We start from the raw sequence: 24,286 nt of genomic DNA on the forward strand, positions 1-24,286 counted from the left end.
ATTTTTATGGGTATTTTCTTCCTGAAATACTGTTCAGTAAGCTCAGTGATGATCAAAATAATAACAGGCATTTTAAAGTAACTGAAAATCCAAATCATAGTCTTTTTCTTATTTAATTCCACTGACAGTTCTGCTTGCTGTTTTTCTATTCACAGTCATAATTTATTAATCTGATTCCTAACAAATTAATATCTAGCTCTTTTTTATCTCAACTTGTTTTGTGCATGCTAGGGATTAAAAAAATAATTCCTCTCCCCTAACTAAAGCTCCTTTTAAACTGTTTTAACATAACTTTGCTATCTGTTGTATGTATTGTTTTCTTTTCTTCCACTTTGACCACAAACTCCCTCAGGTCTCCGCTGGTTCATCCTCCAAGCCATGGATGCCGCTCGACTCACAACAGCCCAATTCACACTGCTACTGGCTCACGACTTACTCAGAACTTCTCTGTGTCTGTTCCCACTCTCATCTATACTGGTACGAGACTGCTCAGACTCCAGAGCTGGGGAAGCAGGCCACGGGCAGAGTGGCTGCAGAGGGCAGGCAGGCAGGTAGCGTAGGCAGGCCCCCGCTAGTCTTTGCTTCCTCCTTTTCTCACTCCTAGTCCAGCGGCAGTGAAGAATCCTGTATTTAGCCGCCGCAGAGGCTCTAACTACATGGAAGTGAAAGTGTTCTTCCAGCTTCCAAAGTCTCTTCCATAGATCCTCTAAGACCCCTATCTTGTGTGTGTGTGTGTATATATATATACACACACATATATATACACATACATATAGATACTGTGAGTTTTGGGAGAATCTTCCAGTGTGTATTTTTGCCATTATTTCTGCATTAGAAATAAAATAGATAATTGGAATCTAAATGAAATAGCTGCCAAAGCTTCCAATTTGCTTATTTTCTTTATGTACAAAGCTTGTTACAGTAGGGTCTGTTTCGTTCTGTGGAAGAGAGCTATTGGAAAACAGGTAAGCGACTCTTGTGCATAAAATGCGATGTCTCTATGTAACTGTATTCATTTTCCACTCTGCTGTGTTTTTAGCTGTGGCACTCTTGATGCTATAGGATAAGGAAACATGTTTTTTTTCCAAGATACCCGTGTGTGCAAATATAAAAACTATTGTGAATATTTACACACACCATTTGCAGTCACCATTTTTTATTTTGTAACTTAAAAAAGCATTGTTTGTTTGAAAATATTTTTAATCATGTATTGATCCTTTTTGTTTATTTCTTCTTTTAATATTTTTTTACCCCTTGAGTCTGCCATTTCATGCTTTTTTGCTTTTTCCCTTGTCTTATTAACTGTTTCAATGCAGATAATTACTTATCTGGAGAATGGTGAATGGTTAAACAACAGTTGGATGCCTTTGGCCTCAGACCCAGCTCCACATTTAAGAAATGACTACTGGCCCTGCCCCAATCCTTCCCTGGTGTTTGGATCATGCTGCCTCTGTCAGGTCCTTTGGCACATGATTGCTTAATATTTCTCCACCTTCTTCTGGCAGGATTCCCTTCAATGAAGATCCCAATCCCAATACTCACTCATCAGGACCCTCAACCCCTCTGAAAAACCAAACTTATTCCTTTTCACCTTCCAAGTCCTACAGTCGACAGTCCTCTTCTTCTGACACAGATTTGAGTTTGACACCCAAAACTGGTAAGGCACTTCCACTCACCTTTTCTTTTTTTCTTTTATTTTCCAAATTTGTTTTTTGTTCCTTATTAGCTTTCCATCCAAGCCTTTCTTCCTGTTTTTGGCATTTAAGTTAAAAGCTAATGGAAATACTGATCATTTTCAGTGATTACAATTAAAATGTGAAAACTTTGTATAGTTCAGAAGTTATTTTGTTTAAAGCATGACATTTTGTTGATTTAACTATAGTTTAGATATGAAGTCCAGGATTTATTTTTGCATGTAGATATTTTTCATTTCATGCTCAAATTAAGAGGAATAACATCTCAAAGCATTTGAATAGAAAGTAACACTAGTAGCTTGCAGTCCAGTTCCTCATGCAGTATAAACAGTTTTGAATTCATTGTTTCTATTTTGAAATTTAATTCTAAGATTTTATTATGAAAAAAACCTTAAGAACAGCTGATATTGTTATACTGGAGTATATATATTTATTAGCTTTTATTTAAAATGTTTGGTTTTGCTAGTCGTATTCTCTAGGTTAGAAAATAGCAATTATGCTTTACTTATTCTTGCATATTTCTCAGTATATGAAATTTATAATTTTTCCCTCTCCTATTTGTATTTTGCTGATCTCTCAGTTTTGTGAATATGTTTTATGATAAAAATTGATTAATGAATCAAATTAGTTTCTTATGCCTTAAAATAAAATTAGCTTATTTAAATCATCAAATTAATATTCTTAAGAAAAATAAAAGATAAATGAAACATTTAAAAGTTAATCGTTTGCAGTTTTTGCAAATAGCATGTTTGGGAGTTTCCTTGACAGATTGAGGAAAACGTTTTGCCTAGTTCATGTGTTATTTTTAATTTGTAATCTTTAGTAACTATTTTTATGTTAGACAAGAAATTTAGAAAATTTTATGACCCCTTTATTTGAAATTTTTGATTTTATGAAAGATTAAAGGAGAAGAAATCTAATTCTAGAACCAGTGCTACTTTCAAAGTAAAGATAGGGTGTTTTTAAAAAGCCTGTAGTCATAATATCTAGAGAAGGAAATAACAGCAGACTCTAGTATTCTTGCCTGAGAAATACCATGGGTGGAGGCACCTGGCAGACTAGGGTCCATAGGGTCACAAGAGTTGGACACAGTTTAGTGACTAAACCACCACCACCAGACACAATATTATTTTTTATAAATGTAGTCACAAAATGTAAAGAAGATAATTATTAATACCTAATTCTTTGAAAAGCATTACTTTATTTTTACATGTATAACGATGAACAAAAACAAAAAAATGTGATATTTGATAGTAATGGATGCTATGGAATGTGGCATCTTAACCATATTGGTGTCATAAAAACAGAATCATTGAAACTGTAGGGAATTGGGGGTGTTTTTTTTTGTTTTGTTTTTTTAAATTTTGTTTTTAAGTAAAGAATAAGATTCTGGCTTTGAGATTCATAATATCAAAACAATAAGGATGTAGCATAACATTTGAGTAGTTTCTTAATTTTTTGAGACTTTGTCCACTGCTTGTTCATTTTTGTATTCCAAGCCACTTTTCAGTATTCCTTATCTTTTTTTTGCCATGCTACAGACACATTTTTTAAAGTATTTTCCTTTGTCTTTCTGTTTCTTTTTAATTGATCAGGAAAACCAAATCTAGTGAAGATTGTCAAGTAATAAATTAACCAAACCAGACTTCTATTCCCTTAGCTTTCTAGTAGGCAATCAATTGTATTATCAATGGAAACTTTTTTCGTATTTTCTAGCTCCAAATTTTTGGTTTTTAAAAATTCATTTACAAAAGTATTGTTCTCATGTATTTCTATATAAGCTGCTTCTAAGTAAATTATTTTGTTTTGCCTGTAATTATTCACTACATCAGTTGCATTTTTATAGGATATTAACAGTTTTTAGGTGCTTGTCCTAATCATGGGTCCTTAATACTTCTGAAAAAGTGAAAGTGAAAGTGTTAGTTGCTCAGTCCTGTCTGCCTCTTTGCAACTGCATGGGCTATAGCCCGCCAGGCTCCTCTGTCCATGGGATTCTCCAGGCAAGAATACTGGAGTGGGTTGCCATTCCCTTCTCCAGGGGGTCTTCCTGACCCAGGGATTGAACCCAGGTCTCCTGCATTGCAGGCAGATTCTTTATCGTCTGAGCCACTAGGAAGTATTCCTGTTTTTCATGGAGATTGAAAGTGCCAAAACTGTGAATGTTCTAAAATTTCTAGAGCTGTAGGTCAGCATGTATTTCATGATAGATTGGTTGCTCATGATTGATAATTATATGTACATTGGGAAACAAAAACAGAATAGAATAAAGTTAATAGAACTTAGACTGAGAAAGTTGTTTTTCTGTTTGTAGATAAAGCTCTCATCCACCTTCAGATGAGTCTTGTTTTAAAAAAATTTCACACTTATTTCTCTAGATTTTTATTTTTTGACATTTTACCAGATTTTATTTTCATGTTTTTTTTTCAAGTATTCAACTAGGAGAAGTGGAATTTTAGAATGCTAGTGTTAAGATACTGATGTGACATCTGACTCAAGCTAATTTTTACTTTTTTTTGATCAGGCTTTTTGCCATGTGTGTTTTTTGTGGTTCAGAGCATATTCCTTTGACTCTCAGGTACTCAGATCTTTGTAAATGCAAACAGTGCTATGATCAGATTTGAGTATTTAAAATTTTAGAGGAAAAAGAAAAGCATTAACATACATCCTGAAGCATGACAGAAGGTAGTTAATATTGTATTTATTTAAACTTAATGATGGCTATCTGCTTAATGTGGTAGCAGGTGTTTGATTTTTTAAAAATTCAATTAAAATACTCATAAGTCATGTGTTTTAGCTAGTAACATTGGAAGAACTATACTCTTACCTCTTTAAAAAGGTTTTTGTATTTGAGACAACAAATTTCTGGCTTTAAAAAATGTGATACATTTTGACCTTAAACAGTCTTAAGCAAAAAAATGAGAAGTAATTTAAATGTTTTTAAGGAGTCAGCTAAAAGTAATCAGAATGGCATAAAATCCTGTTGATCGATTTAAAAATGTTTAATGAGTGCAGAGTTTGTAAAGGTTTTGTTAAGTTTTAGACTATGCCTTTTATTTCTATTACGTTGAACAGATGATCTTGCTAATGACTTCATATGCTTACTGTAATTTGTGTATGCATTTTACAGTTCATTTTACTGTTACGTTTTGCTTCACCATTGCTTTCCTTATCCTGCATTTTCTGGTCATCTTCTGAATCTGCATCTTTTCTCTGCTACTTTCCTCCACAGCACCTTACCCACAGGGGCCTAGGATTTACCTGTGTCCCAGCTCCCCCTCTCTCCCTTGTGGGTCCCTTCATCTTAAAAAGTCCTGTCTCCTCCTCTCGGAATCTAGCCTTCCCCCTCATCCTTCTAGCCTTGTCAGCCCAGTTCTGAGGAAAAGTGTTTCTTTCAGTGAAGAGCTGTTCCTGGCTGCTTCTGGTAGGATCATATTATGTCAGCTTTTTAATCCCTTTATTCGAAATCATTTTTGAAAAAAATTAATTATTTCATACTATACAGAAGTATTGAGTATTTGACACAGGATGTATTTCTTATTTTTCTTATTGGCGGACAGTAAAATTACCATGAGAACACGATTGAGGATTACTTGATGGATAATTATGGATATTCTGCTAAATAATCTTATGTATTAAAAATTGTATGTCTAAGTGCTTAGAGCTGCATATTTCCAGTAATTATTAGGTTCTCATTACTAGAATTTCTGTTCTAGATGCTTTTACTTTCTTTCCCTTCACACCAACTCCATTCACGTTGGACCTATGCCATCATGTTGCTAAACCATATGGTTACATTAGTAAATTATTCTGTTTGAATCAGTTTAAGTCTCATTTTAGTGATATTCTTTCATTATCTATTTTTTTTCTTGTCCATTGCATTAATTTTCAAGTTATTCTGCTCTATTTTCTGATATTTCGTTTATCTCTACCAAATTACATTTTATTTTATGGCTTTCAATATGCTTCATATGAAGATCTTAGTTTTGTTTCTGTGTTTAGTATTGTATAGTCTCTAAAAATTATGTTTAGGTTACTACAAGAAAAATACATTTCTTTTTAATTTTTAAAGAACAAAATGGGACTATACACATGCTAACTTTGTTTCCTTATCCAAGAACAGCTAAAAATATAAAGTAAATTAGTTCCTTTCTTAAGTCATTGTAGTAAATATGCTTGCATGTATCTTCAGATTTAAAAGGTGGGACTAAATTATTAATTTTAGTTTGTAGAGCACTGGCTTCTCACCTGCCCCCTGCTTTCTTTAATTCTTTGACCATAGTTGGTCTATTAGTACTATCAAAAGAACAAAATAAGGAAAGACATTTAAACTTATGCCTTAAAAATAAATACATCTAAGAGCTTGGGAAATGTAATTCTTTCATCCATAACCATGTACATTTGTGATGTGTCTATTCTATGTCTGCAATTTTTAGTTTTTAAAAACTTTATGTCAGTTTTTGCAAATGAGTGTTATGATATGAATATTAGTGCTATTTTGTAATGAATATTATGTTTATGAATGCAAAATTATCAGAAAATAGATGTGACTATATTTCAAAATTGCCTAAAATTCATACTCCTTAGAGAATTTTGGAGTATTTTAAGCTCAATTAGTGCTTTCTCTCTGTATATATTTAGTTTGAAACAAACATTTAATGTTTCTCTTATTTCTTTTAGTACTTTTCACTTGTTAGCAGGGTATAAATAATTGATACTACATTGATTTTTTTATTAGAAGATTCAGCTTTTAAAATTGAATATTACATAAAAAAGTTTATCACCTTAATGTAATTTTAAAAATGATTTTTAGAATAAATTAAGTCCACACTCACTGTGATCAGAATTTTGACATCTTGCTTCTAAAGAAAACCTTGTGAATAAAAAAGAGTATGTGCTTAGTTGCCATCACAAATACTTAAAATGTTTAGATTTTTGTTTTTAACAGATTTTGTTCATGATATTTATGAAGATAAATGCAATTAAACTTTCTATGTCTCTAGTTGTTTTTGGTCGTTATTTACATACTGATGTTCTGTAGGAATGGGAAGTGGTAGTGCTGGAAAAGAAGGGGGGCCCTTTAAAGCTCTTTTAAGACAACAGACTCAATCAGCATTGGAACAGAGGGTAAGGTTCACTCAATATTCTTTCTTCTTACACTGTTAATATGATTTTATTCTCATGCTTCTATGTACTTACTTGTTTCCATATACTAGTTTTGATTAATATTATAATTTCAGTCCAAAAGGTATCATAATAATTTGCTTATAAATGATTACTTTTAATTTGGAATAATTCTATAACTATTTTGGTCTTATCTCCCAAAGTTATATTAGAAATAGTCTGTTTGGAAATATCCACTGAATAATGAAATCATTTCTAATTTTACATTACAGTTTAATATATAAAAGGAAATAGTGGATAATTTTCTAGAAAAAAGTTTATTAGTGTTGTATTAAAAATAATTCTTTAGTATATTAATATAGATTTGCTGAGATGAATTTTATCAGTGGCCAGTCTCTTTGGGATTAAGAAATGCAGATTCCATATTTTTACAGATTAACATAGATAATATGATTGTTCAGTATGTGAATACATCTGTATTAAGTACTGTAAATTTATTTAATTAAATATGTTGTATGAAGAGCTAAAGTGTTTGGATGATTTTCTCTCTTTATTTTTTTGTATAAACTTCATTGCTAAGGGAGGATCGCCTCATAGGTTCTGTAGAAGGCGGGTATGTTTCTGAACATGTGTGAGAGCCTATTTCATGTATTGGTAGCTTTTCTAGTTTTAATCTTGGTCATTTAAGTTTTATTTAAGCATTTAACAAATGTTGCCAGCTTTTTTTCTTTTTATAATGCAAAATTGTTTGTTTTTTGTTTTAATTTAATGGCACTATGAGACTCATTTTTTTTTCCCCCCTAACTAATACAGTGCATGGTTTTATATGTCATGTCAGTTATTTTAAGGCACAGTTCCATAGCTTTCATTATGTCTGATTTGGAAGTTACAAGCATTTACAGAATTTTCTTTTACATGTTCCGTTTTATACTACAGTAAAAAAAAAAAGATGAAACATATCAAATGCCTGTAAAAGGATGCATTTTATAAAACAAAGGTATTTATTTGCTAGAAGTTGGCTTTCAACAAGAGTGTTTTTCAGATGCTATTATTATAAACAATACAACAAGTAATTTTTTTAGACTTCCTTTCCGTGTGCTGAAAGTATCTATGCGTGCAGTTTGCCTGTTATGAAAGTCTGGAGAGAACAGAGCTGAACTAAACTTGGGACTTTGGTAGGACTTGGGTGGTACCTGGTTCTTTGCCTTTGAGCTACTACTCTTACATCGGCAGGCATATCGTGCCAACGGCTGCCATCAAGTAGCTCACCTAAACATTCAAACTATACATTGAAACCAAATATAAAGAAAGACTAACAGCGTGGGGAAGAGGATCAGAGTTAAAGTGTGTGTGTCACTTACAGTTTTTAGGCCAGAGAACTCTTATTGCCTACCCCCTCCCAGTTTTACATTTTCTGGAGTCCCTTACGCTAGGAATATTTTCTGTAATCTAATTACCATTCTAGAATTCACATGAACAGAGAAACTTGACTTGCCTTGACGTTTGATATAATGAGACTTTGCCTGTGTGTTGAGTCCGTGACTCTCCTGTCTGTACTAAGAGCTTTAAAAAGCACCTAGTTTTAAAAGACAAAAGAAATACTAATCATTGAAAAGGTTTTGGATTTAGTTTGGATAAAATTTATGTTTTCAAATATGCTTTCAAACATTCTTAAACTTTTGGGCGCATTAACACATTAGACATACATTACTAGATAATCCTCGAGGCATTAGCAGCAGAGATGTGGAGGTCTATAGTTTTCGTTTACCACTCTGTAAACCTCAGTTGGCAATATATTTACATTATCAAACCTTGCAGTGGCAGTGAGTTGTATGTGTGAGCCTCCCTCTCTACCCTGTGTACATAATGGGTAGAAAAAGCATTGTCATGCTTGGCTTCCCCATTTACCTGTGGCTGCCATCAGTATGGGAAAATTTGTGCAGAAATAATGTAGAATTCTTCCTATATGTGGTCACTTATGCTTTAACTCTGCCAAGTTGATTGAACATATGATCTACTTATCATTTTATATATTCATTTTTAAAATATTCACTTCTGCCCCTTGCTACCCTTAATATATTATATGGCCTTTTGTTTCTTGTGGAAAAGAGGAACTTTATTTGTCCATCGTCTTTTATTTTGAGTTACTCAAGTAGCAGTTATCAAAAATAAAAGTGCTTTTTTCTTCCTCACAAAAGCATTAAAAAATGAATTGACAAGATCGTGGTAATTGGTATCAGATTATTGGGAGGTAAAAGTTTAGATTAAGGTTCTGCCTGTGAAGTATTTGCTGTGAAGCAAATAGATTTATTTTTCCAATATGATTCTTTTTTAACTTGCCAGAAAAATGAAGTTACTTTTTAGATTCTGGAATGTATATTTTTCTTCAATAAAGAATCCTAATTGACTTAGTTTAGTTTAGTATTTCCCAAATGTATTTTACCATGAAGTCCTTCCATTTAAAATGCCTGTTAGGAACCCACTTTGGAAAACTTAGATTTAAAATGGATTCTTTTGATAAATTATGATATTTTTTGAAGTAGGGATAAAATTATATGATAAATCATTGTAGGAACCTAGTGGGGAGTTTTGTATCTAGAAAGTTTTCTGTGGTGTCTTGGGATAATAAAAAAATCTCTGATTTCAAAAAATGAAATTGATTAAATATCTTTTGAGAAAAATCCTATTTAAATCTTTAAAAAAAATTCCATTTGTTCTCAGAATTTTCAAGTAGCCTGCCTCTGAGCACATGCTATTAAATGATTTATGCTGCATGCACTTGGCTTATGTCAAAGCATCAATGTATGAAGTCTTATCTAGGCTCCACAGGGCAAAATAAGGGCTTTCCAGAGAAAATGTGGTCCCTGGCATTCCCATCTGGACACTGAAGGCAGGGTGTGCTTGGGCGGATCTTAACGAAGCTGTCCTTTTCAGTGGAGGAGAGCCTATGGATTCATCAGGTGTAGTAATAGACTAGAGATTAAAATCAATTCTTTTACTCAGTGATTTAACCAGCAATGGTAAGAAGCCAGGTGACAAAGTTTGTGGCTCAGAGAGTGTAGGCCTCCTCATTTCAGTGTTTCACCTGAACCCTGGATTTGATAGGACATCCATCTCAGGGTATGGTAACATCTGTGAAGCCTAGTTTTGAGGTACTGTGTACAGGACTGGCACATTGGAAGTGCTCCATAATAGTTACTGGTGATGCTGGTGGGAGGACAGCTATTTAACCTTCAGTTGAGATACTGGCGGTAAGCTCTTCTGAAAGTGTTGTTTGCCAATCATAGTTTGGGTTGAATAACAATGCCATTTTAATTCTAGGTTAAGTTTGTTGGTTTGTTTTTGGCCACGCCCTGTGGCATGCGGGATCCTAGCCCTAACCGTGGGTGGAACTCATGCCCCCTGCAGTGAAAGTGCGAGTCCTAAGCACTGAACTTTCAGGGAAGTCCCTCCAAGGTTAAGTTTTGTGTTAAACTGGGGGAGTGTGCTGCCTGGATGAACTGGGGACAGTTAGGACAGAGTCTAAGTTGGCAGGGCATCGTCCACCTCTGAGGTCAGCTGGTCCCTACTACTTCTGCTCTGACCAGCTCTGGAGTGAGCTGTCTCCAGATCCTGTCTCCCCATCCTGTTCTTCCATATTCTGAAGTTTGGGGAGAAGGGTCAGAGACTCCCAAATAGAAAAATCATTTAGGTTCATTTTCTTTTTCTATCTTATCTAAAATCTTATATGCATATTTCCAGCATGGAATTTACTTATTTCTCAAGTTTAGGTGGAAGTACTACGTTCCATTTAGCTTCCAAAATTTGCATTTTCACTGTTATCCAAAATATTTAAAATGTTAAATATAAAGATAAAGTGTAACATGCTTTTTGGGCTTTACCACAGTACTTTGAGGAAATTTTAAAATTTTTAAATTAAAAACAAATCTTAAGGATCTTAAGGACACAACTCAGAGACTGAACAAAAGACTCATGTTTCCAATAGTATGACCTTATCTGTACATTTCTCATTTAAAATTTATATGTAAAAAATTTAGGTGGAAATAAGGGGGCCTCTACCTATCAACTGGGTCAGACCTGTCCACTTCCACTGTTTTTTTACTCCCTTTTTACATAGCATAGGTTTTTCTTGCCTTTGTTAAAGATTACTTTTAAATTTTAATGAATTTATTTCTGAATATGAGTGTGTGTGTGCACACACTCACACATGTATATATATTTTAATACTATACCTCATGGGTTATTGGGGTGTGCAGGACTGTTTGCCTGTGTGCTAAATGACTCCAAGTTGCTTTGCTGTGTGAATTATGGTCAGTTCATATCCCCATGCTTTAAACAGCCAGTCAGTAGTCTTGCTGTGGTTAATGTGCCTGCTTCTTGTAGTATTCTGTATCTCTTTATCTCCCAACTTTTATTTGCTGCATTTAATCTGCTATGGTCCAGAAAAAAAAGATACCAGTAGATTTTAGAATATAATTGTAATGTTATACACTTGTAATTACCGTATATCATTGTATGAATATAGTCTATGGGGATCTCTTAGGAATGAAATACATGAAGTTTAGTCCTTGCAACTTTAACAGTTCATTTGATTGTTGAGAACTCTGTTTTGCTTAATTTCCAGTTCTCAGTTATGTTCTGAATAGCTGAGGCTACTGCTAAGTGACTTGTGGTTAAGTGAGCTACGTTAATCTTGGCCGCCAGACAGGTCGGATATTGTTTTCCTTTCTTGCATCCAGTTTTTATCATATGAGCGGCCTCAGGAACTCTCCTTTCCTTTGGCTGCTGTTTCAGTAAATTTTCTTTCTCTGCTTTACCATTTCTCTGTTGCCTGCATCTCTTCATTTCTAGACTTCCCTGGTGGCTCAGACGGTTAAGCGTCTGTCTACAATGTGGGAGACCTGGGTTCGATCCCTGGATCGGGAAGTTCCCTGGAGAAGGAAATGGCAATCCACTCCAGTGCTATTGCCTGGAAAATGCCATGGACAGAGGAGCCTGGCAAAGAGTCGAACTTTTCTAAGTTGACAAATTTGATGTCCGAGAGAGAGAGAGAGAGAGAGAGAGGAGAATAAATCTTGGAAGAACTTGTAGAATTTGATTGCCTCCCTTGCTGTCATCTACATACCTCTCCCTTCTTAATTTGCATTTATATATTTAGATTTTTTTTCCTGCTGCCCCCTTGTTGATAGAGGAAATAAGCCCACACAATAATTCTCTGCCTACCTGAACTTGACATTGGCTCTTCTCTTCACCTTTCAATGTAGGGTTAACCTGCTCTGCTCATCCTCTCCCTCCTCCTCCCTCAGCCCCACCTTGTTTTAGACCTCCTGCCCCAGAACTTCAGAGTCTGCCAGTAGCCTGGAACAGGGTAGGTGTCTGAGGGAGACTCTGCCCCGTCGAGAAGTAGACGTGGATTGTGGTTCTGGCAGATTCCCCATCTCATTGCTAAGTTGGATCGCAATAGGCGATTGAGAGGAAGGAAGAGTGTGTTCAAATATCTCAAATTGAAACTCTGAGAATTTTTTTTTTTTTTTCTCGTTTAGAAGTGATAAAAAAGGTGTTCGGATTCTCTATAACATAATACATATGGGAAAATGGATTGGGAACTCAACATCCAAGGAAGCTTTTCATTACAAAGCATCTGTAATGTATAATTGGTAGCCTTTTGTTAAGGGGTAGAATTCATTTCTTTATGACAGGCTTTTTAACAGGCATGCATTTGTACTTCACACATGGTCAGGCATATTTTTCCCCCATTCTTTCTACTAGGAATTTCCATTTTTCACCCTGACGGCATTTCCTCCTGGATTCCTTGTGCATGTTGGGGGCGTTGTTAGTGCACGCTCTGTGAAGCTTTTGGATCGTATCCACAATCCTGGTATGTTCTCTAAACATTTGTTTTCTGTGTTTCATTTACTTACACTGTGATTATTATTAACACTGATTTTGATAGTTTTTTAAGCTGAATTTATCCAAAAAGAAAAATGACGAAAAAAGTATAAACTAGCACACATTGCTTATAAATATTTGCAGCAATCTTAACTAAAAATAAACTAAGTAGAAGTGTATATTTCAGTTACTTTTTTTAATACAAAGCAAATCTTGATTCATTTTTGGCCAAGGTATATCACTCTGAGGCAATCCTTAAATCACTTTTGAGTCAGCTGTTTTCTTTGACTCAGGCAGATAACGAAATTTACAATTTGATCATTGTGGCCATTAGCTTAAGAGGTTAGGTTAGTTCTTTTCACTGGAATAATTCTTTATGGGTTGTTTGAGTAATTTTCTTATTCATAAAAGAAGTCTTAGTTTGAAATGTATAAATTGTGTAGAGAACCTAAAAGTTTTAAAAAAATAATTATTGTCTTTGGGTCCTTGGTTTCTTTCAGTAGCTATTTATTCCATTTAAGCAAACAGGAGAAAATGGCAACTCACTTCTTTAAGACATGAACCTTGATTATAAAAGAGAAAAAAAGCATGCAAGTCCCGGTAATTTCAGACCCTTGGATTAGAAATGCTTTGCTGATTTTTCTAAATCTAAAATAAGCATGAGAAGTATAGTAGGAACTTTCCCTGTGGAACTTGTTCTTGCATCTCTCATTGACTGGATGCCCAGTAACTTGCTCAGGTCACTTATTATTTTGATGACATACCTTAAACTTGAAGTTATGTTAGTATTCTTACCTGGCATGTATGCGAATGTGTTTTTGAAAATTGAAATGGTCACTTCCAGTAACCTCTTCGGGGCCTTGTACTGACAGCTATGAAAAAAGAAAAATGCTTTGAAATTACTGTATGCAAAACTCAAGTAGTGATTTTGAGGATACAAAGCATTACCGTTCTTTTAGATTTTTAAAAAATTTAATCTGGGCCCCATAGTTTGATGTCATTTGAATTAAAACAGAATGGAATTTTTCTAGACCCTGAATGGAATTGCAGAAAAGCAATACTATTTGGGATTAGTTAAACTCCTAACGTTGGGCAAATACATATTTTAAGTGCCAGTCTTCTCTTTTTCTTCTCTGGTTTATTATTTTTTTCCCCTGTATCTCATTTTTGGGGTCAATTTAAAATCTTTTCTTCATGCAGTATTTTATGCATTCTGTAGTAATTAAATGGAGAAGGCAATGGCACCCCACTCCAGTACTCTTGCCTGGAAAATCCCATGGACAGAGGAGCCTGGAAGGCTGCAGTCCATGGGGTCGCTAAGGGTTGGACACAACTGAGCGACTTCACTTTCACTTTTCGCTTTCATGCATTGGAGAAGGAAATGGCAACCCACTCCAGTGTTCTTGCCTGGAGAATCCCGGGGATGGGGGAGCCTGGTGGGCTGCCGTCTCTGGGGTCGCACAGAGTCGGACACGACTGAAGCGACTTAGCAGCAGCAGCAGCAGCAATTAAAGGCAAATTTAGACTGATGCCAGTTTTAATGGATTGAGATCTTGAAAACTATGCCAAGTTTCATATCTGTGCATTTAGGAGCTTGAATTATTTGAGAAGTGCAAGGAAATACTGAGTTAAGATACCTGACACTAACTGGGTGACCCAAGGCCAGTTAGCTGAGTTTCTGTGTACCCTTGACTCAAGTATTTTGATAGTTGGCATCCACCAACTCCAAATAGCTCCAAAAATGGTTATAGGAATATATTCAGTTGTTCGTGATGGAAGCATTTAGACTTCATCATTGCTTCCATGTACTCTGAGTAAGCTGTAGAATCTAGGAGAAGAAACAAAGGTTATTTAAACCAAATTTAAGTAGAGAGCCAAATTTTAAATTGCATTACTTAAAAAAAAACCCCAAAAACCTGCTTTTGAGCGTTTTCTATACTTGCCAGTTTATTTTTAGTTGTGTAAGAAATATAAAATTCCAGGCCCAGGGAAGAAAAAACAAGTTCTTCCTTCTTATAAAATATGATTTGTATATTGTAACTATAGCACATCCATTTTCTTCCTCTCCTTCCCTATCAGAATATTTTTTCAGTTTACGTGGAGAAATTCTCAGTTACTGATGGTTTATTTTCCAGAAGATTATGGGCATATATAATACATATAAATACTTGTAATGTTATAAATATTGTATTTCAGTTTTGTTTTTATTTTCAGTTAAATACAGATCATATTCTAATGGCCCTAATATTATATTATTTTGATACAATTATCACATTATTTGGATTGTTTTTTATATATGTATTGTGCCTGAAAAAGGAACATTTGTTTAACATTTTGTTAATCTTCAGGCCCCGTAAATAATTATGTGTGAAAAAATTTTAATTTGTTTACAGAAGCTAAATGTCAGAACAAAACTCAGTTAGCATCTACCATAATAAAGATTTATTAATTTTATGATTCTGAGTTACTCTGCTGAAAGAAAATTATGACAGATGAGATAACACGCGCTAATGTTAAAAGACCTATATTTGCACTCTCAGATGAATCTTGCGGCTATTTTTTGACTAGTGAATATGGGAAATTTTCATTTCACACTAAGTATAAAAGGAAAAGCCTTATTTTAAAACGACTACCACCTGCTAACTATTGATTATTATTTTGGAGTTACTTCTTTAGAACTTCCTCTTCTTCAATATTAAACAAACAGGTCATACAATAAGGGAGAGAATGGGATGGTTTTAAAAGGTAATTGTCTGAAATAATAATTAGACTTCAGTTAATGTTAGATTACTATAGCATGTTCCTTCTTCTCTATTTCTACTTCTTATTAACTCTGCTGTCTGTGTCTTTCTAGTTCCTGTCAAGTGGTGTTGTCAATTGTGTTCTTATTTGTAGTATTTTTTGTTTTTTTTTCCTACTATTCTGCACCTAAAACTGATCTACTAATTTGCTGTTTTGAACTCAGCCTTTGTCGGAATTATGGGTAACACAAGATCTTACAAACTGCTAGACTGGAATAGTTTCAATTCAGGTATTTTAATGGTCATTCAGTACTACATATGCTGACAAAAATTATGGCAGCTCAGTGAAGTTTTTAGAAATGTTCTCAATTAAATAGGCTTAATGTCAATTCAGTTAATACAGATACATTTTGGAATACATATGTGATAACTTTTGTAATTTCCTTGGAAATACAAACATAAAAATGTTTTTACTAAAATGAATTAATCAAAACCATAGAAATACCATGAATTATGAATGACTTCTGTTAGGTGATGAACTTTCAGAGTGATAATTTTAAATTTATTACATTTTTGTACAGTTTTTTTCATACCAGGTGAATGATACTAGATTAGCTTTATCATTAAGGGAATAGTAATTATTTAAACTTCAATTTAGATTTGAATATATTTAGTGTTCTATAAATATTATAAAAGTATAACTGTATTTTTAATTTTTTAAAATTTATTTTAATTGGAGGCTAATTCCTTTACAATATTGTGGTGGTTTTGCTGTATTTTTATTTATAATTCTAGAAGTGTTCTAAAATTTGGTAAGTAGGAGCAGATTTTGGGGGGATTAACAGCTTTCATAAGCTTTCCTCTCTCCCTTTCCAAATAGAATATATTTTTTCTTTTTAAGTAATTTTACATATGAATATAGTTTGTAGCTTTTAAAGAAACTTAAGATAGCTTTACAGCTGATGATGTGGTTTAGAGTCAAAACAATTTTTCTTTTTGATTAAAAGCATGTTCTCTTAACATAAAAATGTAGATATTTATATTAACTCTATTTTAGAATTAAATAATAGAGCTATTTTGATTCAGTCTCAGAAACTGGCATTTTCCTAAAGAACTTTTTTAGTTGTGTCAGAAAGTACATCTATTTACAGAAAAACAAAAGCAGAAGCACCAAGAGGCTCAACATTTGAGATAATATTCCATAGTCTTTTCAGTATTATAAACTTCTTTTGTTTTTAGGAGTCCAGGAGTAAGTTCTGATGTAAGTAGTGCATGTTTGACTCTGAAGTAACTCATGTTCATCATGTGGATTTAACCTAAAGTCAGTCTAGTAAACAAGCTGATCTGGTCCAACCTTTGCAGATTTGGACTGACGTCAGTTGGTAAATCTTTGAGGAAATTACCTCTATTTCCTATCTAAGTTTTTGCCAGCATGTATCACATTGGTTAGAGTTAAAGTAATCTCTTGTAATGTCATGCTTTATATTGGTTTCTTTAATGAGAAATTAAAAACGTCCTGCTGGATTCATTTAATAAGAATATATTTTAGAAAAACATGGGCAGATTATGGTGGTGGGCAGAGAAAAGGCTAGTTACATAAGAATAGAACATTGAGGCATCATCATTAATAATTTAAGGAGCTGAAAGTTTGTGAGGGCAACGATGTTTAAGATGAGAGATATAATAGATGATAGAACTGTTTTGAAATGTGGAAAAGGCAAAAGTTTTTAAAGACACAGTAAAGACTTTGTTCCCTGTAAACAGAATTTGGTGAGGAGGAACATGGTTGAGGAAGCAGTATATCTTGCCATCATTTAAAATAAAATCCAGTAGGAAGTGTAAGAAAGAAAAGATGGATATGTTACAGCATATTAAAATAACATAAAAAGTGATGCTTTCAGTTTAATATGCTTATAGTTTTATGTTTTTGATTGGGGGTATTTAGAGTCTTTCTGATAAGAATTGGTACATACTTAGAAACCAGGGTTTTTCTGATACTAGTTTCAGAAAAATAGCTTGATAGTTCTGCAAAAAAAGTTATATATTTGGTAAATGTATTCAAATCCTTTATATATTTTTCTGTGTAATTAGGCAATATTTAGCCACTCCTGTCCTGAATTACCACAGAAAATCAAAAATTGTAGAAAAGTAGTTGTTGATACAGTTTCTATTAATGCTAGAAATTATTTATCAATACTGTATTTCCTGGTCTCTGATACCAGCTATAATATGATATATCATTGACTTCATAAAAGTCTTCTAAGAAAAAAGAGGAACACGTGGTAGTCAAATGTACTAATTATTCGACATTTTTATTTCAGAAACATTAAAATGTGGAACAGTATAGGAAAACATTTTATATCACACAATAGTGTTTCATGCAAAACAGTAAACCATGTGGGCAGTTATTAGAATTTATTTTGTACTATGCAATTTGTTAGATAAGAGATGTGCAAAGGTGCCTGTCCCCCTATTTTTATATTCTGGGAGGATAGACGAATATGTAAACGGCTTACTGTGTAGTATGGTGTGATAGTAGATTCAGAGTTAAAGAGAAAGTTAGGATTAACTCTGTGTGGCAGGGTACCTTATAGAGGTAGTAATCTTGAGCTCAGTTTTGGATAGTATATGAAGATTCACTTAGATTTATATTTCAGACAGTGCATTTGGAACCATGTTAATATATTCTTTGAGTTTAGTTCTGAAACTTCAAGCATTTGCAAAACAATATCCTAGCCATTACTCATTCAATGAAGTTTATTACATAGCTAGTTCATACTTTTTGTTTGCTATTAATACAAAATGTCTTAGTTTACCTTTTTTCCCCACCCCCTTTTCTTCTGCTTTGTCCTGTTAGTTTGTGTATTTTTATAGAGCAGGAAGAAAGGAACTCAGTATTTGAAAATTTATTCAAAACTCTTACCTTTTATTACCTTGTTTCTTTTTCTTTGGCCTGTTAATACACTGAGAAAGATAAAATGAACCTTGCTACTGGAAGGAGAATGTAACATTTAAAGATCTTGTGTGTGACATGCCAGGGAGGAGATTCTCAGAAGACGGAGTAGTCAGATTTGCATTAAATGCTGCCTGCTGGTTCAGAATGAATTTAAAAGCAGCAAGACTAGAGAGATCCCAGTTAGTGCAGCGCAGGAGTCCTAGCCAGATTGTGACCTGGGATCTGATGGTGACAGGAGAGCTAAAGTTTTGTGGTGCACTTACTACGTACTATTCTAAGATTTTATGGTAGTAGCTCATTTAGTCCTCAAGCACAGTGCTCACATACGTGTTCTCATTTTGGACGTGAGCAGTATGAAACATAGCCATTTGTCCGAGGTCAAATAGGGAGTGACTGAGCCCCAGGTTGAACCTTGCAATTTTGGCTTCAGGGCTTAAACTCTTAACCACAAGTTTACAAACTGTTTAGAATGGGAAGCCTGCAGGACTTGGTAATTAAAGGAGAATGTGGTGAGTGAAACAGGCTCTGTGCAATTGTCAGCTGAGAGAGAGAGAAGGGTAATGATTGTCCCACATGTCTGCAAGTCTTAACATCCCAGGGGACAAATGATTCCTATCTTTTAGAAACTCAAGTCTGTTTGAAAGTTCAGTTGTAAATAATATTTTAAGAGTAAATCCTGATAGCCCTAGCTCATTGCTTCTCAAATGGCTGTAATCTATTTTTCTTCTGAGTTTACCACTAGAAGTATTTCTGAATAGGTCACACATAGTTTCTTACTTATAACAGTCTCAGTGAGTTGAGGAAAATTTGTTATTCTTTCCTGTGTAGGATGCATGTCAATTTAGATAACTTTTTTAGAAGTGACAAGAGGAAATTAAAATACGTGTATAATGTCATTTGAAAAATACAAGTTTGAAGTAGCTTATGAACTTAGACAATATTTTTAAGTGTTTTTAAGCCCTGAGTTAGTAAAGCAAGATGTTTGAATAGCCTTTCTTTTGTTTTTGAGAATATTCTAAAAATATTTTTTCTTTTTTTACTGTTTTAGACAGATCGTAGGTTTTAAGACTTATTAGACTGGAAATTTTCTCAATCTTACAATGAATGAACTTAAGCTAATGATAGATTTAGTGGTTTAAATTTAGAAAATGTTACTCTTTTTCTCTTTTTTGTTTTCAGAAATATAGTTAGAAATTTGACTTTATTTTGGAGGCAAAATTAATAGTTAACATCTAAAAATGTAGTTACTACTTTAAAAATATGTAACAGAATATGAGTCAGCTGAGGAAATACTTATATAAGGAAATATTTATATAGAATATACTTATCACTCTGATCATTCAAATTTTTCTCCAATAGATGTTTGTCAAGTGCCTACATGTCTTAAGCACAATTCTGGGATTGGAAATAACCAGGGTTCACCCAGGCAGACCTCCTGTTTACATACTAGTCTAGTCTGTTTCTTACACTACTTTGCTGTGTGTGTGTGAGAGAGAGAGAGAGAGAGTTAAATGGAGATAGACTTTCTTGGAATTTGAATTCTACTGATGATCTCAGCAATCATTATTTTTCTACATCTGAGGGACATTCATGAGCAGATGTGCAAAGTAAGCCTAAAGTAGTTAAGCAGCATTTGGTTTTCAGTATTTTAATAAGGTTTTCAGAAAGTAGATACATAGAGTTCAAGAAGGCATAAATATAGCATGCATGACTTGTGAGCTTTCCTTTATAATGTGACATAAATGTAATATTTAATTTTCTTTCTATATATAATGTAACTGGATATTCATTACTTTTCTACTATCTGTAAAAAAAAAGTCAGATGGGTAATCTCCTTAAGTGGGAAGTTTCACTCTTCATATATATGAAATATGTAAAATGTAACTGGATATTCCATTACATTATTATAATGTAACATGTAAATGTAATGTATCATTCTCTGTATAAAATAATGTAACTGGTCACCAGTTACATTATATATATAAAGAATGAAATGTCACAGTCAAGGAGTAAATTACATATTTGACTTTTTTTTTTTAAACAAATAGTAATGACTGCAGCTTGGTCCAACATGGATTGTATCTGAGCCACCATCCTAATATTCCAAATTACCACATCTTGAAGTTCACTCTCAGTTTGCACATTACTTCTTCTATAATGAGATTCTTCTTTTTAGTCTGTACTGAATCCCCAACCAGTTTGAGGTTCTATACTTCCTTGAACCTGGACTCTCTAATTTCTGTTCTATTAGTGGAAATTTATCTTCTTCAAAAGGTTGTTTTGCGTTGGACTATTACTTTCAGACATTTGAGAAGGTAGCTTTTTGTGCTGTCCATTAACAAGATACATTGTCCTTTTTCTGAAAATCCTATCTAACACTTTATCTTGTTTATTTAAAAATTAGATTGAATAACTGCCCATTTCCTTTTTTATTTTCTTTCAACTTGATTAAAAGGTTTCCAGGGACAGAATTATTCTCTTCTAGACCTATATGAAAATAGAACTACATTTAACTCTTCATGTAGTCAGCATTTCTTAGTTGCAAATGTGTAATTGCCTAAAATCTCGAAGGAATTGACTTTTATAAAGGCATATTGTGTTGAGTTGTTCACTTCTTTACTTTTTGAGGGGTAAACTATTACTGTCATTTTAGGAATCTTTACCAGTGTCACCTGTACTTTAGAAACAAGATTAAATACTAAAAAGATGGCAAGATATCAAGCTATGGCCATGCTCTAGACAAGTAATAGAAAAACAAATTAACTGTGGTGTCAACATAAGTGTGAGGACATTACCCTCGTAAGAGGCATCAGTGAGGCATTGATCTAGAACTCAATTCTTGCTTGCAATTAAAAGAATATAGTAAAAGATCTGTGATAATTATCTATGTATAGTTCTGACCCTTAGAAGAAAAATACAAAATAGTATGAAATATAATTTATATAATAAGTAACTTTTCATATCTCCTAAAATGATAATCTTTTTACGATTATCAATAATTCTATAGATTCTTGGAAGGAGCATGGTATTTTAAGTGAAGATATTTTTTCTTCACATCTCTGAAACGTTAATTTGCAACCCTCACATCTCAGCTGTATATCCTTCAAGTGACCAAATTGTATCCAGTTTCATATAAGGTGTGTATAGTTGCCAGTAAATTTTTAAGCCAGGTTCTTTGTTTTGCCTTTTACAGAAGTATGGTAAATCCTCAGTTTTTACTTTTGTAGGGTGAATAAAACAGTTCAGATTCACTAATGTATTTCCTATAAGAAGTATAATTAGCAGTTTTTAAGATTTCCATTAGTAGGGATTAAATACTCTGATTTTTGTTTCTGAATTTTCAGTACTAGTAAGTTAGACTGAATCATGATTGCTACTTGAATATTCTGTGGCTCATCTCTGGCATTAAATATAAGATAGGCTTTGAAGAGAAGTTTAATTTTTCTGTAATATTAAATAAATTGATTTTTCTTAATTGTATCTTAATTAACCCCTAAATTTAATAGCCAAAAAATTCATCCTTTGACTTCTTGCTCACAGTTGTAGGTAATTATTTTAATCCAATTCCTAGTTTGTGATGAAGTGCTCCCTACTGTATGCTTGCCTTGCTTTCACCTAGAATCTAGGGCCATTACTTTCTGTAACCATTTCAGTGAGCTGCCATAGTTTTCAGTCTGTACTGTCACCTGATCCAAGCATGCGCCAAAGTTTCCACTGTTTCTGGCTCCCGTCTGCTGAATCTGCTTTGCAAAACCCTTTGTTCTTTGAGCTTTTGCTTTAGCCAAAAACCAAATTTAAGAAATTCTTTGGAGTGTGGACATAACACCATTTGCTTCCTTAGCCCTCCTGTATGTAACTCTTTAGCTTTTATTAAACTTGTAAATACTGTATTAACTACAGCAGCGGCATCCCCATGTGCAATTGTGTGGCTCGTGTGTCAAAATAAAGGCTGCTTGTGAACTTGTCAGAAGAGTATGAATGCTCTACTTGCGCTGCATTCAGCTTTTTGTTGGTTTTTTGTTTGTTTTTTTAAATCAGCCACTTATTCTTTCATAGTGTTTGGTTTAATTATCTGATTATTTTATGTGTTATACCAAGGTAAGTTTGATGTAGATAAACTTTGTATTCTGTGTGGTTACATGTATCTCATAGTAATTATGATTACATACTTTTTCCATTTAGGCATGCTGGCCTTTCTAAATAAATAGATCTCGAACTTGAAATAAGTAGCTTCTTCCAAATTTTTCATTAATTTAAAAAAATATAATACTGTTGATTACATCCTGTAAAATTTTTAAAGCAGAAAACTGCCATGTATCACTATGTAGCAAGATGTAGGCTAACCTAATGTGAGAAAATCTAATTTATAAAAACGGAGTATATGATTATTTGATTTAGTAAATATTATTGTAAACTTCCAGAATGATTTGAAAAGTAAATTGCAGGTTTTACTATTATGTTTTAGAAAGTCAACTTTTCATTTTACATAGTTTTTCAGGAAAATAATTTTTTTCTAAGCTGAGATATAGTTCTCTTATTTTTGCTATCTTTTTCGAAAATCATAAGTAACTTGATAGATGGAGCAACTAGTTGAATGATAGTTTGTCTTATGATATAAAATTTCCCTATTAGGAAAAGATGATGTTCATAGATGTCCAAATTAATCTGGAAACTTGTATGTCCTAAAAAGAGAGAATGGATATGAAAGTGTTTTTGTGCTCTTAATGTCTACATTTCAGCTAGGAATATGAACAAATTCTTTAACGTAGTAGCATATGTGCAAAATAGGGCCACCTAATTGTCTCACCCATTTCTGAATTCGTAATATTGATTGCTAACACCATATTGTAGTATTTTCTATTTCTTTTCCTTCTTTATCTCGTACTTTGATCTTTTCCTTGGTTTCCTGGAGTTTTGTGTTTCTTTCTTCTCTTCTGAAAGAAAGTTTTAGGGTAGCACGGTCTTGGATCTAAGACTTTAACGCAAGAACTGGCTGGCATCATTTGTAGTTCTGGTTTTTATCTCCTCACTTCTTTTTGCTGATCTCCCTGTGGGGGAAACAAAATTCCACCATAGGAATGTGAGCTATAACAAGGCTTTTACCCTTTCTTTACTTTGCTGTCTTCAGTATTTCACTAGTGAGTATGATTCTACTTATTCTACTTATTTTGAAAAACGTATTTGAAAACTGCATATGTACAGAAACTCAGAAGGCTTTTGGATTGTTGGATTTTTAGTCGTAATAGTGCCTTTTTAATGTGAAAGATTTACAGTAAGAGCTTAGCATCTTATTTAGAGTTGATCAGGTTTTTTCTTTTCCAAATTGTTCCCAAATGGAATTGGCCACAAAAAAAGAAACAATTTAGGATATGCTGATTATAGACCGTTTCTGTTTTTAACATCTTTGGGCATGAAAAGCTAACTATATATGCAGCTGCTGTTCATCAGTAGTTTGCAGCTAAATGCAAGTAATTAGAAAGTGTATGTGACAGATGTTCCATCTATAATGCTCCATTGCAAGCAATGTTGGGCTACTCTATGGTAATAAAATGTGATTCTGTGATTTGAAAGCATTTTCTTAATGACAGAGCTATATATGGAGTTGCAGTGTTCTTTCTGAAATTTGTCCTTATGTACATTAACTAGATTCTTCGTACTAATGTTTTCAATGTATTTGCTTTCTTTATTTTGAACTGGCCAGTCCCTTTATTTCTTGTCACTTTGCTTCAGGACCCACATCTCTTTAGAAGGATGGCTATAGATGGCTTTCTGCTTTTTAAAGTTGATAAATCTATGCCTTGCAGAGAACCCAGAATGTATTGCATTATTAAAAATTAAGTACAGGAAATGAAATCAGAATTTAAAATAAATTTATGGATATGACT

The 24,286-nt window shown here is 33.5% G+C and overlaps 1 protein-coding gene across 18 annotated transcripts in view; it reads left to right on the plus strand.

Annotated features, from left to right (window-relative positions):
- C2CD5 (C2 calcium dependent domain containing 5) overlaps window positions 1-24,286 on the plus strand; it is a 91,772-nt gene that overhangs the window by 25,236 nt on the left and 42,250 nt on the right. For 4 of the 18 annotated variants that reach the window (XM_070789955.1, XM_070789951.1, XM_070789956.1 and 1 more), the window contains exons 8-13: window positions 1,506-1,657; window positions 4,924-5,115; window positions 6,733-6,818; window positions 7,396-7,428; window positions 12,585-12,693; window positions 15,670-15,735. In XM_070789955.1, coding sequence (XP_070646056.1) covers window positions 1,506-1,657; window positions 4,924-5,115; window positions 6,733-6,818; window positions 7,396-7,428; window positions 12,585-12,693; window positions 15,670-15,735 — 638 coding nt within the window. Of the gene's footprint in view, window positions 1-352; window positions 478-1,505; window positions 1,658-4,923; window positions 5,116-6,732; window positions 6,819-7,395; window positions 7,429-12,584; window positions 12,694-15,669; window positions 15,736-24,286 lie in introns of all 18 variants that reach the window. The other 14 variants (XM_070789963.1, XM_070789965.1, XM_070789967.1 and 11 more) reach the window with 10 other exon arrangements.

The sequence above is a fragment of the Bos indicus genome, chromosome 5, assembly GCF_029378745.1.
Source record: "Bos indicus isolate NIAB-ARS_2022 breed Sahiwal x Tharparkar chromosome 5, NIAB-ARS_B.indTharparkar_mat_pri_1.0, whole genome shotgun sequence".
Taxonomy (NCBI): Eukaryota; Metazoa; Chordata; class Mammalia; order Artiodactyla; family Bovidae; genus Bos; species Bos indicus.